Source organism: Toxorhynchites rutilus, chromosome 2, assembly GCF_029784135.1.
Source record: "Toxorhynchites rutilus septentrionalis strain SRP chromosome 2, ASM2978413v1, whole genome shotgun sequence".
NCBI lineage: Eukaryota > Metazoa > Arthropoda > Insecta > Diptera > Culicidae > Toxorhynchites > Toxorhynchites rutilus.
In genome coordinates, this window is record NC_073745.1 from 156045268 (window position 1) to 156065537 (window position 20270).

Below are 20270 nucleotides of genomic sequence, written 5' to 3' on the forward strand. Positions count from 1 at the left end.
GTTGTGCGCCGCACTAATGGTTAACATCGGTTCCGTATGTTTGAGCATCGATAGGGAAACGTTGCCAATTCGATTCCCTTCCCCCGGATATCGAAAGTTATTATTTACATATGGTGTATTAATTTAAACTGACAACGCCTATAATCCTGACCAAACGAGATGTTAGGTTTTTTTTATTTGCAGTGATTCAGTTATCAATTACTAAACTGTAGCTGTATTAATTAGTCGTGAAATGTGAGTTTAGTTACGCTAGTTTGCCTCTGATGGAACTAATGCGTGTATTGAAATAAACCATTGGCGAGATGATGAATTGATCAGTATTGTAATTCAATAGGTATAATTAGGGGAAATGATTTCCCAGGAGTGTTCGAATCTTCTATTTGTGAAACAACTAACGAGAATATATTCCAAGCGTAGTCTACGGTATACTTCAGACCCCGTAGTTGCTGTACAGATTGAGCTAAACCCGGGGAAATCTCGACAAAGAACACACTAAATGATTTGAGAGGGTCAATCCATGTGAGAGTTCCAGTGATTCGAAATTAAATAAATCACCAGTGGAAAGACAGGAATGTTAGAATCATACTCGCTACCAGAATGGTCGCCTCTGTTGCGTGGCCTCCGTATATCAATTATCAATAGTACGTGTTACCGTTAGGAGAGGTAAGAATCAGGAATGTGTCAAATTTACCAATGATGACCTATCTTTAGGATAAATTGGATTATGCAGTACATCTAAGCCCCAAAGACGGAAATTTCGTTTTGAGCAAATTTATTGTCAATTCAGAGCTATACTACAGCTCGAACGAAGGACCAGAAATCATTTCACTGCAATTCAAAAGTAAATTGTTCTTTTCAAATTGATTCAGGACCTTCAAGCAGATACTTCTTCTTAAACTAGTGCGACTGATGTTCAATTTATGAGAATTTTAGTATATTTAAGAATTTTTATGAAAAAACAAGAAGTGGGTTATATCTGTGATATAATCGCAAGGTTGACGTAGGACTACCGTTGGCTCGGTAATCATTTATTTGAAATTGCATCTGAATCAATTCTTAATTAATGAACGAATGTATATTTTGGAAGATTGCTGAAAGTTTTGCTTTATAGCGTGTGGGTGGATGAGTATAAGTATGGAATTGTTATTAACATAAAATTCAACTCTTTCGAACTTGTTAGTGGTTCCGAAACGTACCGATGGAATTTGAGTGGCCTCGTAAAAGCAACTGAAGATGTTTGATACGTGATTCATTTTTGTGATTCAGTGATCACTAGCTTCAAAATATGGCTAAGCAGAATATAGGTTTACTACAAGTATGCAATTCGTACTTCGTACTTAAATCTTACGCAAAAGTCTTATCAGGTGTAAAATCCGGAATACAATTCCAATACAGATTTTCTATGTTCTCAACAGATAAAAAAGATTTTATAGCTCGGAAAACCAGATTTCAATGTGGCAACATTGACACCAAGTCATGGGTGCGAATATTCGTTCGCTCGGACGCATTCACACGCAAACATTTTTTCACGACTGTACCATGCGAAAGCAGAATAGAAATTGATGCTATTGGATTGTATCACGGGAACATGAAGTCGAATGCGGAAATGGGTGCGAATATTCCTTCGCTCGGACGCATTCACACGCAAACATTTTTTTATGACTGTTCCATGCGAAAGCAGAACAGCAACTGATGCGAGTGGAAGTACTCACGCCTTGCGTGTGTCCGCTATGGGTTTTCCAAACACTAATGCAACGAGCAAAAAAAATCACTGCATGCAGGTATTCGCTATGACGGTTTCTCCAGGTGCCTAGATTTAGCGTCCGTGATCGGGAACACACTGCGATCACCAATCATCATCAATGAGCTAGATTGTTAAGACTTCAATAGCTTGCTTTCATAGCAATTTTTAAACTATTGAAACGATTTTTTGGACCAATAAGTGACAATCAAATAATTCGTTGACATTTTATCTTTCGGATGAAGTTATTATTGTACCACTCCATTCAGCCGGTAAAGTAGTATTAACGTTCAAAAGCTTGCAGTCCAGCGTCACTCTCTCACTTTCGAAACATTGAACTTACATCCCGGTACAGAAATGAAAGACGTAATCCTACGTCAAAAATGAGTGGGTTATATTTATGATATAACCACAAGATTGACTTGGGACTACCGTTGGCTTAGTAACGGTATTTGTTTGTATTGTTTGTATTTTGATATCCGTGTTGGGGAAACACATTTCGGTTTGAACATGCATGCATGTATTTGCAATGCAATTTCCCCACGGGAGAAACAAAACACCCCTGACTTGCATGTGTTTGCAATGTCGATTTCCCCAGACAACTTGGTTTTGAACTCTGTGTTTGGGAAACCGTAAATCGGACCAATCAAAATGTGGAAGTTAGAGCGTTTAGACAACCCTTGACATTTCACAGTTATTCAATTGTTTATCTATCAAAAATAACATATTATCAATTTTGATAAATGCATAGAAATATTTCCTATTAATTGATGCAAACATCTCTACGATCTATCAACATATTAAGGACCGCACGTTTTGGGGCAAACTTGAGTGCTACATTTGTTCGTATTTCACGAATGAGATCATTTTCTTCAGCGTGGAAAGCCATCGCGAGCCATCGGTAGGTCTTGTTAGATTCTTGGCAAGCTAAGCATTTAATCATCAATCGGAGAAAACACGGGTTATTGCTTGATCCATCCGCAACAGACGGAACGCGAAACACGAGTAAATTCGTGAGCGGTCCGCAATATGTTAAGAAATATTCAAGTTATAAGAATTCAAAATCTTTCATTTTTTCCTACATGTTGTGTGTTTAGGGTTTCATTTTACTTCCCATATATTCCGGTTAGACGTAGTCCCACGTCAATAAAAATAAACCATTGGAATACTGCATGCCACGTGATTACGTGAGGAACTTCCACACATAAGATGAAATGGACGATGTACAGTCTATCGCAAAATTGAGTCTACGAATGCTACTTGACAATTATTCTGAACTAGCTGACCCGACGAACTTCGTCCCGCTCAAAATAGATTTTTGATTTGAATACTTTCAAACATCCACGTTTTCTTACTAAGTGAAAGTTAGTGAGTCCAATCACTGAACTCTTCATTGATTGATTACCCTTTGACACTTTACAATTTCCTTTTACTATAAATTGTCTAGTACTTCTACAAGAATTCGTCCTTATAATATAAAATTATTTTCAGACACAATTCTCGTTCAAGATTCTTCAAGCATTTGGAAATAACATATTTCTCTGTTGCATGGAGTACATGTTTGATACAGAGAATATTACAAAATAAAGTCAGCTCAAATCGGACCATTCCTTCTTCGGGTTTAGGGCACACCAACACATTTGGCCTTCCATTTTTGTTTATATGGATAGAAGATATAGGAATGCGTTATTCTGTCTGAAAATCCTTTTCTACTTTCGAACAAAAATCAATTTCGTTAGCGCCAACATCAAATAGACTAACCTTCCTTCAGGATTTTCCGAAAATTTTCCGATTTTTCTCTCCACTATATTGATCTACGGGAAGAGACGAATACAACAAAATAAAGAAGGCTAAAATCGGACCATCCCTTTTTCGGGTTTTCCGCTAACCAACAGATTTTGCCTTACATTTTTATTTATATATTAGGCTGTCAAAAAAGTCCTGCGGTATTTTTTTTGAATTTTCATTTGTTCATAAAATTAGTTACAATCATCTGTTTTAAGTCAAATATGCGCCGTTTTGTTCGATGACTTGTTCTCAACGAGATGCCAACTTCATAATACCCCTGTTATAGAAGCTCGCTTCCTTATTGGCAAAAAACTCGGATAGCCAATTTTCACACGCCTCTTTTGTGGCTAACTTCTGACTACCTAGCTCGTTCGCCATGTACAAAAACAGGTGGTAGTCACTTGGTGCAAGGTCCGGACTATACGGCGGATGCAAAAGAACCTCCCATCCGAGCTCCCGGAGCTTCTGGCGCGTCACCAAAGAAGTGTGTGGCCTGGCGTTGTCCTGATGGAAGACAATGCGGCCTCTGTTTATCAAAGATGGCCTCTTCTTCATGAGTGCTACCTTCAAGCGGTCCAGTTGTTGGCAGTAGAGGTCCGAATTGAGCGTTTGGTCATAGGGAAGCAACTCATAATAGATTATTCCTTGACAATCCCACCAAACACACAGCAGAACCTTCCTGGCAGTTAATGAGGGCTTGGCCACCGTCTGAGCCGCTTCAGCGGGCTTCGACCACGACCGTTTGCACTTCACGTTGTCGTAAGTGACCCACTTTTCATCGCCAGTCACCATCCGCTTCAGAAACGGGTCGATTTTGTTGCGATTCAGCAGCGATTCACATGCGTCGATACGGTCAAAGATGTTTTTTTGCGTCAACGTGTGTGGCACCCATACATCGAGCTTCTTTGTGAATCCAAGCTTCTTCAAATGGTTAATAACGGTTTGATGACTTATCCCCAGCTCTTGGCCGATGCTACGGCTGCTACTATGCCGGTCTTTCTCGGCTAATTCAGCGATTTTGTCGCAATTTTCGACGACAGGCCTTCCGGAGCGTGGCGCATCTTCGACGACCTCTACACCAGAACGAAAACGTTGAAACCATCGTTGTGCGCTAGAAATGGAAACTGTATCGGGTCCGACGAATTTTCCGACCTTCCTTCAGAGTTTTCCGATTTTTCTCTCCACTATATTGATCTACGGAAAGAGACGAATACAACGAAATAAAGAAGTCTAAAATCGGACCATCCTTTCTTCGGGTTTTTCGCTTACCAACATATTTTGCCTTACATTTTTATTAATATAGATATAAGATATGGAAATGCATTATTTCGCCTAAAAATGCATTTCCACTTACGAACAAAGATCAACTTCGATAGCGCAAACATCGAATGGACTAACAACGCTTATATGATGTAATTTTCGAACATGTGGGAATTCAATTTTCCGAATTTTCCGACCTTCCTTCAGAGTTTTCAGAAAATTTTCCGATTTTTCTCTCCACTATATTGATCTACGGAAAGAGACGAATACAACAAAATAAAGAAGTCTAAAATCGGAGCATCCTTTCTTCGGGTTTTCCGCTTACCAACAGATTTTGCCTTACATTTTTATTTATATAGATATAACATATGGAAATGCGTTATTTCGCCTGAAAATCAATTTCCACTTACGAACAAAGATCAATTTCGATAGCGCAAACATCGAATGGACTAACAACGCTTATTATGATGTAATTCCGACCTTCCTTCAGAGTTTTCCGAAAATTTTCCGATTTTTCTCTCCACTATATTGATCTAAGGAAAGAGACAAATACAACAAAATAAACAACTCTAAAATCGGACCATCCTTTCTTCGGCTTTTCCGCTTACCAACAGCTTTTTCCTCACATTTTTACTTATATAGATTAACACACAATTGACAGACAAACTTTTTCCCTGCGTACACTCTGAGCAATGTTAAAATCCGAATTCCAATCACTCGAAAGAAGAATATTGATAGTAATGTTAAAGAAATAAATATATATATTTTTGTACTCAAAATACGGTACAGATTGGTAAAAAGGCGGGACAACCAAAAATGATCGAAAAAACGGTACTGTCCCGTTAAAAATGGTACGTTTGGTTAGCCTACTCTAAGGGGCTGTCCATATACCACGCAGACAACTTTAGGAGGGATAGAGGTTACGACCAAGGCGCGTAGAAGTATATACTAAGGTGGGCCAACTTGCTAAAACCACTCTTCAGCCATCTTGGAAGTCTACTGTGTTTTGTTTGTAAACAAAACACAATACGCTTGTGCCCAAGCTCGCTCGTGATCAGTCTGTCTCTTTCACGCTTCAAGAAAATAATTCCCCTTCTGCTTTCTTCCGTATTGTTTTCATATACCGCTCCCCTAACCAACTTAGTGACGAAACGGCCTCACCTAGTACCGTAGACCCGTCTTGGTTACGACAATGTCCATGGTGAGGGGGAGAGGGCAGAAATAATGTTCACGTGAAAATGTTAAATAAATATTCCAAAACAATGCATTTAAATGCATTATTCAAAAATAAATAAAATCATTTCAGCATTTTAAAAAATATTCACATCTTCCTCTCAATCTGAGTAGTTTGTATTTATCAATAAAAAGGTTTAGCCTTCTATATTTTACATCTATGTTTTAAACGGTTTCATTTAGCTTGACCCCATTCTGATTCTCATGGTATATCCTACATTATACATCTCCAGTAATGCCGGATTTACAATCATTCACAATGAGCGCAATTTTTTTCTTCAATAACGATTTTTATTCGTCAAGCAATCAGAGCAAAGCGCGAAATCACCCATGACAGTGCGAAAAAGATAGAACTCTCCAAGCTTTGGTTGCAAAAATCGCGTTGCTTTGACAGGAGACACTACATACATCAGACAGGTGGAACAAGATATGCTAGATGGGTGGAACGATCCATCGAAATAAATGTTCATGTTTGTTTTTCGACAAAAAACATGCCATTTCGTGACTTGAAGCGTCAAATAGGTAAATAATGTCATCTGTCCCCCAACGCTTTAAAATGTTTGTATGTATGGAAGTAGACATCTATTTGTTTTGACGTAGGATCACGTCTTTCAGAAACATGGGGTACAAATTGAAAATCGAAAATCGAGCACATCGTGAAAATTGTCCAATTTCAAACGCTAATTGATCAGTCATTTCATGATGGATTGATGAAATGTTTGCGTCAATCGCTTTCGGCACTCCATAGAAATTTTTTATATTGAAGAAAGTAATATATGTCATGAAACTAACTATCGAACAATTGAAAAATATCAACCCCTATTCTAATGGAATACTTCTGAATGGTCGAAATTGACGACACATGTGGGGTCCCTAACAGAGACATCAAAACCAAGGTGCCCGGGGGAAATTTGCATTGCAAATATATGCAAGTCGGGGGCATTTTCATATTGCAAGTAAGGTGAGTGATACGATTAATTTTAGCAAATAAAATTTTAATTTTGGAACTTTGATGTTGGTTGCTTCGTGAAATTTCATATCAATGACCGAACGTGTATTATGAAAAACCTAGTACAAGTGTAAGTGTGAAATTGTATATGGTAGCAGTTGTGTTAAAAATGATTGATATATGAAACGATTCATTTCAATTTTTATCAATAAAAATCAAGGTGCGTTCCCGCTCGAGAACGGGTCGTTTGGTTTAAGCTGTTTGTTTTGTTGTATTCTTTTTCACTCAAGAAAAGTTTATACGGCGAGAAAAATTAGAAAAGTGAAGAAATATTAGAAAAAGTGATTTCCCATGTACTCTACATATAGTATTAGGTGTTGTTAACCAATTAAAATTCGCATTGGGTTGAATAAACACTCAGAAAATATAAATTATGAAAGAAAATTACCTTTCCATTTCAAATATGATTTCTCTATATTGAAGTAACATGTTTTTACTGATAAGAAAAATCAGCTATCCACATGGCTGATGATGCGGTTCAGCAAATGCTTGATAATATTGCACCGGTTTATAAACTGAAGTTGGAAAGTGTTTTCTAAGAGTAAAAAAGGAGCGCATGAAGGAAACCAATATCTATCTCGGCCTGGGCCGTGTATGTGGCAAAGTATGCGGAAAGCTTATTTGTCTTATGTTTCGCTCGCTCGTATTAATCTTATATTGCTGTACCATGTATATTATACAAATGCTTACCAGTATTTGAGAGTCATGACATTTTCTGTTATGTTATGTGTCATTTAATGTAATAAATCGAGATGACAAAACATGAGTTAAAAATCAATTTTGGGTGTAGCGATATGATTTTGTTCCACCAATCTAGTACGACCTTGTCCATAACAAATAATGGCAGTATGATTAAAGTTAGGATTAGAGGGATGCAGGTTTGACAGACAGATAATGATATCTTATCGTGCGATATCGCGCACCATGGTAAAGAGCTGCACTGAAAAATGTCACAAGTGAGTATATCGCATGCGATTAATAGCATGTATTGTAAAGGAAGCATGACTCGATACATTGGATACAAAATCCGTTTCCTTTCTTGTTCTTGAGGCAGATTTTTACAAAAAAAAACTACGAAGACTAAGAAGATCAATAGATCTAAGCAATTTAGGCTTTAGTCTCCATGGTAGAGATGGACAAACTGTTCAGTGTGGAAAGCAGAATGCGCTGGAAGGAACGGAATATAAGGAAAACGCTTGGAGAAAACTAAACAAATAACGATATTTAGATGCACAAGCAAAATGTATGTAACACGTGGTTTATTTTATTAGTGTGTGTTCAATTTTGAATTTCAAATTAGGACTGGTTTCATCATTATATCTAAATTAGATTTTCGACAAAGATGTAAATTGTCGATTTAATGCATTTGTTTTCCAATTGAATGTTCATATACTTTCTGCTTATCAGAGAAAAATTCTGAGTAAGCGACCGAACGATTAACATTTCTGTTCGGTTTCATCAAAAAATATTTTCATGTACTTTTATGAACATCATCATAATAAAATTCGTGTTAATGATGTTTCGTGTTAACAAATGGTTTTTCTGGACCCACCATTTGGGGTATTGAATGATTTAATTTGAATCCTACGTCAAGTTTCCGTCCGTGCCTCTGGACTTAGGCCCTTCTACATTTTTGACGTTCGTTGTCTCTCTCTCATATGACTAACTTTAACTAACTTACTGTTCACCTTAAGGCTTTCAATTTTTTTCTTAGACTTGAGCTTTCCCGATAACATTCAGTCATCATATAGAATTATTTCTACAAGATATTCGATGCTTATAGAATGGTATAGTGATTAGGATGCATCTCCTACAATATATAAAGAGTGATACAAACAATTCATAAGTAGTGATGTTCTGAAATTTAAACACTCAGGGCAGCCTAAAAACCCGAAAACAATAATTGCTAGCATTTTTGCTCACGTTAGAAAAATTGGGAAGCAACCAAAATGGTTACTGAAACAGTTGTTTCCAATAGCTCACACGCCATAGGGTGATTCAAAACGAAGGAAAATGAGAACCTCATAAATTGTCTGAAAATTTGACGAAGCTCTAAGCCAACTAGGAAGAACGAAAAACAAGAAGAAGAATGAATGAAAATCTGGTTATATAATTCAATCAGTAGTATGATATACAAATTCGTATGCATGGCGTGATTGAAAATGATTGGTTCATTCTTTTTAACCGAAAAATTCCAAAAAAGGTTATTGTACTTGTAACGCAATTATTTTCACATCGCAAACTGCATAATTCACAAAACAACAATATATTCAAATGATCAATGGCATACCAAGCTGTCGTCGCTACAAAAAAAAAGCCAACAGTTTTATTTTATCAGAACGCCAACGCCAATCACAAAATAAAGATAGAGACGAAGAGTGGTTGTGATAGCTTCGAAACACAAAATAAATGGAGGCTTCAAGCCTTTGCAAGCAAAGATGAGTATATTTCAAAATCCGATACATTTTCCGTAGCACAATAAGCTTCCGAAATCGATTTATTATGCCTTATGGTTCATATTGAACAATTTTGTTATTGCAAATGTCTCTTGTTATGCAAAATCATACTCAGTGACCACCAAGTTGCACATAAATCAAGGATACCAAAAAGTATGGAAGAGAAAGTTAATTATTCGGAAGCCAACATTTTTATTCTTTCTGCGGAATGAATTTTCATATAATTTATTATTGATACATTTTTTACGATTTCGCAACGCTATACATCCCACAGCTCATTAATGATGCTAAATTCTTTTATTTTTATATCCGTGGTATCCAACGTGCTGAGCTGTTGAGCTAATCTCTAGAGATGCAACCCTCTGGTGTTTTGTAATAATTGTCGGTTGAGCGTTCCACATAAGCATGAAAATTAAATTGAAACTTATTTTTCGTTCCATCCTGGGATCGTACCCGTCATTGATTAAATCAGCTAGGGGTAATTTCCATATCTCAACAGTTCATACTTCAAATAGTTTTTTCAGTGTTATCTATCAGAGTTGTGATTGAAACCTTCATATCTGATCCTATAAAGTAAGTTTGAAGGACATATGTCAAATTAGTCGAAATACAATCGATTTGACCGGACCCTTTCCATTTTTTCAAACCTTATACATGAGGTATAAGCAACCCGCAATAACAATTTTCATTTTAATATGACTAACTTCTAATACGGCTGATTTTTTATGAGGGCGTTTCAACATAAATTCACCTATTTTCCAAAAAACCGTAACTCAAAATTCAAAAACGTACTCAAAAATGTATGTAGTGTCGGATTCACCAAAAGATTATTTTTTTTGAAATTGATGAAATTTAAAAAAAAGAATTTTTATGGCCGTCAATTTCAAAATGACAGGATAACCCCTAAAATAAATGAATAGTTAGTTAAAATAAGTTTCAGTGCCTCAGAAATCGCGGAAAAATAAAGTTAGGACAAAAAAAGAGGTGATTTTCGTAATCTACGTTTCATTTTCTATTTTTCTACATAATCGCCGTAACGTTCGAGGCATTTTTCATAGCTTTCTATTCCTTTCTATTCCTTTCTATTCTATTTCTATTCTTTTCTATTCCGAGCGCAAAGTGCGTAGGGTCCAACTGTTTGAAGTACGATGTAACTTCGTCACGAATTTCTTCAGTGTTATCTAATCGTTGACCGCCGAACACCTGTTTCATCACCGTACTATTGTGATGTTTTGGACCGATTAAGAACCGCGATCAAGAACAAAAGGTCAGGTTTATTGACGAAAGGAGTGTTCCTCGTCCACGATAATTCGCGGCCCCATTCTGCTCGCGTAACTCAAGAGCAATTGAAAAAATTCAAATGAACTGTGTTCGAGCATCCTCCTTACTCTCCAGACCTCGCCCCTAGCGAGAATCACTTATTCCCGGTGATGAAACAGGCGTTCGGCGGTCAACGATTCGATAACATTGAAGAAATTCGTGACGCAGTTACATCGTACTTCAAAAAGTTGGATGATACGCATTTCGCGCTAGGAATAGAAAAACTCGTGCCACGCTATGAAAAATGCTTCGAACGTTACGGCGATTATGTAGAAAAATAGAAAATAAAACGTAGATTACGAAAATCACCTTGTTTTTTGTCATAACTTTATTTTTCCGCGATTTCTGAGGCACTGAAACTTATTTTTTGAACGACTCTCGTAATATAATGGTAGGTGTTTTACATGGGGATCTCAATAATAGGAGTCATTAAGGGGAAAAATCGGAAATGGATGAGGCTTTCAGTGCCATACAGAATCATGAATAGGCAATATAGAAGCACCGGTATAACAAAGCATCGATATTCAAAATTTTGTGGAAAAATGAACACATTTTGGGTTCCTATCTTAGCTTTCGGTGACATTGTACCATGCACAGAGAATCATTCATATCGCAAAAAAAAACTTATCATCTGAGAATTCGAATAACGTTACCAACTTTCTGTGCGAGAATGGCCTGGTAGAGAAGAGAATCAATTCCTCATAGTTTCTGTCACATGAGGCTGTCCTGGTTCTCGAGAACGGTACAAACCATTTGTCAATCCAGACGACACAAGTGTTGTGGATTATTTTACATACCGCTCCACGGGGGAGGTACTTTGCATAATTGCCAAACACAACACAGATGATTGTACCGTTGTTTTTGTACACTAGGTTTATCTGGTGCATGCAGGGTATGTTTTTATGTTAATAATGTTTGAGGTGAACGATAACAGGGCCAGATTTTGCCAACAACACGGCAGATAAAATCATTGTGTTGGAATGTAAACGACATGTCAGTCCATATAGTTTTCAGTTTAAATAGATTGAAGCGCAGAATGATTTTATGCTAGACTATAGTTATATATAGGCTTCTTTTCAAAATATGTATTGTTCCCAAAGTGTAAAAACATTGATGAAAGTTCAAAACCTATCACATGAATGTCATCATTCACAACTACGGTATCTAAAATACGTTTCACTGTTCGTAATAAAGATAATGATGTTGCTGATGGCGTTGGTAATAATAAAAGTCAATCACGATCATTCCTTTTTTGTTTTTCACAAATGCCAAATACCTCTATGCTTATATCGCAAACTATATTTCAAACGGTAGCATTCGTGTTTTTAATTAGATATACATTCCCTTTTTTCGCAGGCATCCTTTTATTCAACTGCTTTAAAAACGTTAATATCCGTATCGACTGTGATTTTACTCGGGCTCATTGTAGCCTACCATGCCTTGGAAGTTCAGGTAAGTGTGAGAATCTCATATTCATGTTTATTGATAGAATAATAATAGTTTATAGTAGTTATAACCAAAACCAAAATTATATTCCTCACAAATATTTCACAGCAAATAGAAGATTTATTGCTCCAGTGCTCTCTTCTCCATTTGAAGTTTTTTCGAACTTATCAACAAAGGCTGCTAAATACACGTGATCTTTCGATTAAGTTAATGACGAGACACCATTTGGTTGATAACTGGATCCAAGATTTTTTCACAGCATTTATATGTCTGGATTTTCAATAACAATATAATAGCAAAAGTTCTCCTTCTCCTTCTCCTTCTCCTTCTCCTTCTCCTTCTCCTTCTCCTTCTCCTTCTCCTTCTCCTTCTCCTAACCTAGAAAATTCGTGTTGGCATACTATTTACCAAATTTTGCGGAACAAATTTGTCGATATTTTCCCATGTCTTCGATATTGCGGCCTTGAGCTAATTAATCGTGGTGTACCGCTTTCCCTCAGTGTAGATTCTGCGTACAAGGGTCCCCTATGATTTTCAACAGGAATCAAGTCTGTAGAGCGAGCCGGTATGTCCAAAAAATTAGGTTTTTAGTCCATAATTCATAACTTAGTTTCCTTGCTGGTAGCATCGTTTTGCTGAAATGTGAAATTTTCGCGATGATTTATACGCAAAATCGGTAGAAGAGAGGATTTCAGAACATGTATGTATGTTCCTATCATTTTTAATGATGTGAAAGCTATCTTAAGCCTTCCGGTTGCACAGAATTCCGCCCAAACCATGCACGAGCCTCCACCAAAATTATTGGTTGAAAAATATTGTTCCTTCTTCCGTAAATCCCGTCAGTACCCATTGAAACCATCAGGCCATCTATCTGAACTTTATTTCATCACTGAAGAACTTTTCGTTATGGTAAATAGCATAATGTATTTTTTTATACATTCTTTATCATAACATAGCATGTCCCTCCATGGCTCACATGAACCGACGTGAGCTTTGGCAAAACTAAGGCGGCTCGCACACCGAAGCAATAAGCAACTTGCAACTGTCAACATGCAATAAGCAATATTATCGCCAATGGATTTTTACATTTAATTTTTGTTGATCTCGCACACCGACGCAATACGATATCGCTGTCGCCTTTACAGAGCAACACATGTCGCTAGCAACACGGTGTGTCGGTTGAAGAGCAACTTATTGCCCATATTTTGACAAGTTTCGTACATTAAGCCGATTATTGCATAATGTCAGGGGTTTTCATTGCTCTGGTATGCGAAGAACAACAAAATATGTTGCCTGTTGCATATTGCGTATTGCAGTTTGCTAGTTGCTTATTGCTCCGGTGTGCGAGCTGCCTTAGACGTCTTCCGATGTGAGATGGTGTAAGATTGGGAGTTTTAACCTTTTAAGCTTTCTCTATGTAAGGATTTTACCAAAATTCGACGATTTGTCTCCCGTGAAACATTTAGAGACCCCGCACACTATAGACTTTTTTCAGCCGATAGTTTGGTCGGGTTGGGTTGCTAGTGCGCACACCGAGCCAACCAAACAGTCGTGTTGGTAAAGAGTGCACACACTAGCCAACTGTCGGCCGAATATTCTCGAAATATTCTCGACTGTATTTAATTTGTGTTTGACTACGGAGAAGAGAACGGTGATGGAGAATCAAAAAGAGATTCAGAGAGCAAAGGGTGCATCCCATTCTCAGTGGTTCGCACGGCACGTATGTCGGATGCCAAAATTGAGAGTGAATTGAGAGCGAATCGAACTATCAGCCGATGAACAATCGTCGTGTGTGCGTAGAACGATGCTAGCCAGTAGGGGAAAAGGGGGGAATTTGGACCACCTAAGCAAATCGCTTAATATTTCCAAACCAATACGGCTTGGAAAAAAATGTCACATTGTATACTGAGCTACACTTGTTTTCTCTCAATCAATGAAGTTTAATCATTATATTAAGCTTCAAACTACCAAATATATCTCGCGTAACTTTTGAAAAGGTCCAATGTAACATTTTCGTCAACTCGAGAAAAACGAAGTTGAAGACCCGAACATTAATCTGCGAATTGTATTGAAAGGTATCGATCTCTATCGCTACTTTCACCACTAGCAGTCGAGAATAACTCTGAAAAACCAATCGTAACTGTTGTTCTGTGATTTGAGATTAAAGTTGAAGACTAGGAGCGAAAAATGTTACATTGGACCTTTTGACTGCCCGCATTTGCACATTGGACATATTACGTTGCACGATGCGAATCTGAAACTAACTACTAAACAGCAATTCAAATATCAGCATTTCGTTCTAAAGACTTATTATTGTTGTTATCACTCGTTGAATTGCACTGAAATCGCTAACAACGCCTGTAAGAAACAAAAACCCAAAACGACCGAAGTACGACTTTGTGTTGTTTTGACTGCTTTGTTACTTCGGACGTTCCGAGCGTCGGAGGAAGGTGGCGTCCGAAGTAACAGCCGAGTGCTTAAAATACGAATCTGCACATTGGATATTTTTTGTATCGGCGATAAAAAGATGAAGAAGATAGATACATGAACGATTGTTTTTGTAATGCATTCAATGATTGAAAACTAAGAGCGTGCATCCATTAACTCGATTTGTTTACTTTTGTTACATTGGACCTTTTCTAAAGTTAAGCGAGATATCATAAAATAGAAGAGATGATTTTAGGACAATAAAATTTGATGCGGGGTGATTTGGACCGTCTGTGGAGTGATTTGGTCCAGTGTGATTTTCATCGAAAAAACATACTTATGTTTATATGAAGTATTTTGGGATAATGTTATAATCAGTAACATTATCCCATATGTTTTGGGATCGATACCAGGTGTCTTGGCCAGAGTCCAAACCAGAAAAATAGGATTGTCACTATCTCGAATTCTGCATGAATCTTTTCACTGTTGTTCGAGCATTTTCAAACACATTCGTTGTTGGTCAAAGAAAATCCGTTCTTGATGGCCTGAGTTGCTCTTTCAAGCTCCTTCCTTCTTCCAACGTTGTCTGTCCATCCTCTTTCTGTAATTCCGTGACATCTGGAATCGTTTAGTTTTTTTCTTCTCCGGTTTATTTCCTTCCTTGATTCCTATATTCAATTACTGCGAGTTCTATATATGAAATTAATATTCCGTAGTTATAGGTTTTAATTAGCAAAATTTTAATTTTTTTTACCTTTTGTTCGGTTCGTAGGATATAAGAATTTTAGGTTAAGCTCAAATAATAGTCTTAGTTAAAATCTTAGGCTGTCAGAAAAGTACTGCGGTATTTTTTTTTGAATTTTCATTTGTTCATAAAATTAGTTACAATCATCTGTTTTAAGTCAAATATGCGCCGTTTTGTTCGATGATTTGTTCCCAACGAGATGCCAACTTCATAATACCCCTGTTATAGAAGCTCGCTTCCTTATTGGCAAAAAACTCGGATAGCCAATTTTCACAGGCCTCTTTTGTGGCTAACTTCTGACTACCTAGCTCATTCGCCATGGACAAAAAAAAATTGTAATGGGCTGTATTTAGGACACGACCGCAGTTTTAGACGTAGAACTGCGGAATTTTATTACTCAATCCACTTGTATATCACTTCGGATGTTATTTTAGAATGCATCGAAATTTTTGTAATATATTTTTAGCTATTTAATTTTGTATCACTTTAGTAGACTCGAAAGAGTCGAGTAGAGTCTAAAGCTATCTGCACTTCTCGTTTATATGGTTCAACTCGCAAGAGACTTTCTTCTCCTCACTCAAATATCGATCACAAACTATGAACCCTTTTGCTCCTATATTCCTATATACGTTTATCTGAATAAATGTAGTGCATATCTATATTCCAAAATTCGGGATACTCTTCCATATCCGCACTAGCACAAAACATTCTCGTATACTGCTCTTCTTTGTCGTAGCACACCTCGATACAGAGGGCTTCCTCTCCTTGTATCGAGCTGTGAGTGTATGTGTGTGAATTCAGCATTAGGCATGAATGATATCCGCTCGTTGTGTTATGCTAGCTCACTCGCATCTGTGTTTTCATTCTATTCTATTTTTGGTTTCCGCCTCTAAGCCCTGAGAAGGGCCTTGTGGAAAGAAACTCTATTCCATACTCCTCCTTCACACGTCAAGAAAACAATTCTCTTTCCGCTCGACGCTCTGCGGTAACCGTGATGCTTCGATGACCACCAAACGAGAAGTGGTGTGGCTTCAAATCGCGGATGGCTCATTTAAACCAAGTATGCTGAAAACGGGCAAAAACGAATGTCAGTTGCTCGTTATTGACAGCTCTGTTCGGGAATGCACACAAATCGGCAGAACAAATGTATGGGAAAATTAGAATGCTTCCAGATTTCATTAATTTAATCTGTTTAGGCATTAGTGGATTGTACTGTATAGTATATCAAATGAATCTTAGAGAATTTCCGATTCCATTGGCGTGCAAAGTATCAGAATTTGTTCGCTGTGAACATAGTTATTAACGTTAACTTTATTTCACAAAAACGTGACCTGTTTTCTGATTTGGCACACTTCCTGAAAGACGTAGTTCTACGTCAACAGGTGGTAGTCACTTGGTGCAAGGTCCGGACTATACGGCGGATGCAAAAGAACCTCCCATCCCAGCTCCTGGAGCTTCTGGCGCGTCACCAAAGAAGTGTGTGGCCTGGCGTTGTCCTGATGGAAGACAATGCGGCCTCTGTTTATCAAAGATGGCCTCTTCTTCATGAGTGCTACCTTCAAGCGGTCCAGTTGTTGGCAGTACAGGTCCAAATTGAGCGTTTGGCCATAGGGAAGCAGCTGATAATAGATTATTCCTTGACAATCCCACCAAACACACAGCAGAACCTTCCTGGCCGTTACTGAGGGCTTGGCCACCGTCTGAGCCGCTTCAGCGGGCTTTGACCACGACCGTTTGCGCTTCACGTTGTCGTAAGTGACCCACTTTTCATCGCCAGTCACCATCCGCTTCAGAAACGGGTCGATTTTGTTGCGATTCAGCAGCGATTCACATGCGTCGATACGGTCAAAGATGATTTTTGCGTCAACGTGTGTGGCACCCATACATCGAGCTTCTTTGTGAATCCAAGCTTCTTCAAATGGTTAATGACGGTTTGATGACTTATCCCCAGCTCTTGGCCGATGCTACGGCTGCTACTATGCCCGTCTTTCTCGGCTAATTCAGCGATTTTGTCACAATTTTCGACGACAGGCCTTCCGGAGTGTGGCGCATCTTCGACGACCTTTACACCAGAACGAAAACGTTGAAACCATCGTTGTGCGGTGGAAATGGAAACTGTATCGGGTCCATAAACTGCACAAATTTTATTGGCAGCTTGAGATGTATTTTTGCCTTTGTCATAGTAGTACTGTAAAATATGTCGGATTTTCTCTTTATTTTGCTCCATATTTGCGACACTATAACTCACGAACGACTTTACCAAACAAAACACTGTCAAGGACTATATTATAGCGCGCAAAAATACCTTTCCAACAAGCTATAGGATGACTCGATACAATGAATACAACTACCCTTCACCAGGCATCTCCAACCAAGTTTGCTTCCCATACTTTTGTAATTCCTCTGTCATTTTTGATCTGTCCATGCGACAAAAAATCCATGGAATCCCAGATCATCTACGCTCCGATTATATTCCGCCGATATTTTCGGCAGAATATGGGAAAGTTAGATCTGATAAAATGTTCTTTACTGACGGTTCATACATAAACGGGTCCACTGGCTCCGGCATCTTCAATGAAAATTCCAGTGCCTCTTTCAAACTCAAAGATCCTTGTTCCGTGTATGTCGCTGAACTGGGTGCGATATACTACGCACTGGGGATCATTGAAACATTGCCCATCGACCACTATTTTATTTTTTCAGACAGTCTCAGCTCAATAGAGGCAATCCGCTCAATGAAGGTTGATAAACGCTCATCTTATTTCCTAACTAGAATAAGACAACTATTGAGTGTTTTGGTCGAAAAATTATTCAAGATTACCTTAGCATGGGTTCCCTCTCATTGTTCGATTCCGGGGAATGAGAAAGCGGACTCGCTAGCTAAGGTGGGCGCTTTAGAAGGCACACTTTTTGAAAGGCAAATTGCCTATAATGAATTTTTCCACATTCCTCGTCAGTACACGCTCGTAAGTTGGCAGCGCATGTGGAGTGGAGATGAGTTCGGTCGTTGGTTACACACGATTATCCCTAAGGTCTCGACGAGTGCATGGTTCAAGGGATTGAATGTAGGTCGTGATTTCATTCGCGTGATATCTCGGCTTATGTCCAATCACTACAACCTAAACGCGCATCTCTATCGCATTGGGCTCGCAGCAAACAATCTTTGTGATTGTGGCGATGGCTACCACGACATCGAGCATGTTGTCTGGTCGTGTATCCGGTTCCATACTGCTCGCTCTCAGCTCTCTAGAGCACTGAGAGCACAAGGCAGACAATCGGAGATCCCCGTCCGGGATATCTTAGGTAGCCGTGATCCTGATCTTCTGCTTCATCTATACCTGTTCCTCAGGAACGCCGATGTCAACGTTTAATGATGTTTCCTTCGTTGTGTCCCCGTTTTATATCCCTCCTATACGATCGATAAACTTTTACTTAGTCGCGGCAATACATACACACACTCTTTACAGATACACGGGCCAAAGGTTGTGCAGTCCACTGATCATTCAACAAGAGCCAAATGTTGTACCGCTCATGACAACTCTACATGAACTGATGATTGCGCCGGTTAGTGACCATTCTATCCTGGATTCCTCGAGTCGAGAAAGACGCACCACGCTAGATATGAGGTACAGACTAGGGGGGCGTTGCTGATTAATGGTCAGCTGCATCCCTATAGGAAGTATCCCGTGTTGGGCACACGTACAGAGCATTGGAGACAGCAACATCCCAATTACGAGAACACTTGTAATACTAACCTCGAGCCGACCGCGAGTAATCGGTTACATATTACTAACATAGATAATAAGAAAAATTGTCAAAGTATTGAACTCCCGGCCCCGTGAGGCTAACGCCATATGAGCCTTGATAAAAATATATATTTTGGAAAAAAAAAAAATGAATACAACTAGAACTACGCGCTTACAACGACACCTCACGGAAATACCGCAGGACTTTTTTAACAGCCTAATATAATCTATAATAGAATTTTAAATTTTTATTACAACAGGCGTAAGATTTTAATTTGTTTTCCTTACTGTGATAAGCTCAATAAATTTAAGAAATTATTTTAACTTTAGCAACAAATTTTAGGATAATCAATTTAGTTTCACTGCACTGTTCGTTCTACGCATGGAATTCACCTCTATTCATTTTATGATATAACAAATAGACCTTTGTTCGCCCATCCATCCGTTATTCTGCGGCATGGGCGTGCGGCTTTGACTGGGGGCACTGATATCTGAGGAGCGACACAACATCGAGGGGTTGTGACACCAACATTTTCTTGGTGAAATGCATCGATTTTTGGAGATCGATGCTGACACAATGAAATGCTTCAATTTTGTACAAATTGTTTTTGATTGTACCCCATGCTTAGGGTGACCGTCATACCCCGTCCTCTCCTATAGTTTATTTCTAGCAAATATTTGATTCAATGTATTTCATTAACATAACTGACATGTTTGATTTCTTAAAAGTTAAATGTTAAGAAAAGAAAGCAATTTATTTTTGTCGTAAAGTAGAAACATGGAATAAAGCAAATCTCGCGTAACTTTTGAATAGGTCCTATGTAACAAATGTAAACAAATCGAGTTAATGGGTGCACGCTATTAGTTTTCAATCATTGAATGCATTACAAAAACAATCGTTCACGTATCTATCTTCTTCATCTTTTAATCGCCGATGCAAAAAATATCCAATGTACAGATTCGGATTTTAAGCACTCGGCTGTTACTTCAGACGCCTCTTTCCTCCGACGCTCGAAACGTCCGAAGTAACAAAGCAATCAAAACAACACGAAGTCCTACTTCGGTCGTTTTGAGTTTTTGTTTCTTTCAGGTGTTGTTA

General features: G+C 38.3%; 1 protein-coding gene across 25 annotated transcripts in view; it reads left to right on the forward strand.

The window, feature by feature from the left end:
- Positions 1-20270, forward strand: part of LOC129770377 (small conductance calcium-activated potassium channel protein) — a 691836-nt gene that overhangs the window by 544505 nt on the left and 127061 nt on the right. For all 25 annotated transcript variants that reach the window (XR_008742104.1, XR_008742103.1, XM_055773170.1 and 22 more), the window contains one exon: positions 12164-12259. Coding sequence is in view for 23 of the 25 variants with exons in the window: in XM_055773170.1 (XP_055629145.1) it covers positions 12164-12259 (96 nt within the window). In the remaining 2 variants the exon portion in view is untranslated. The remainder of the gene's footprint in view (positions 1-12163; positions 12260-20270) is intronic.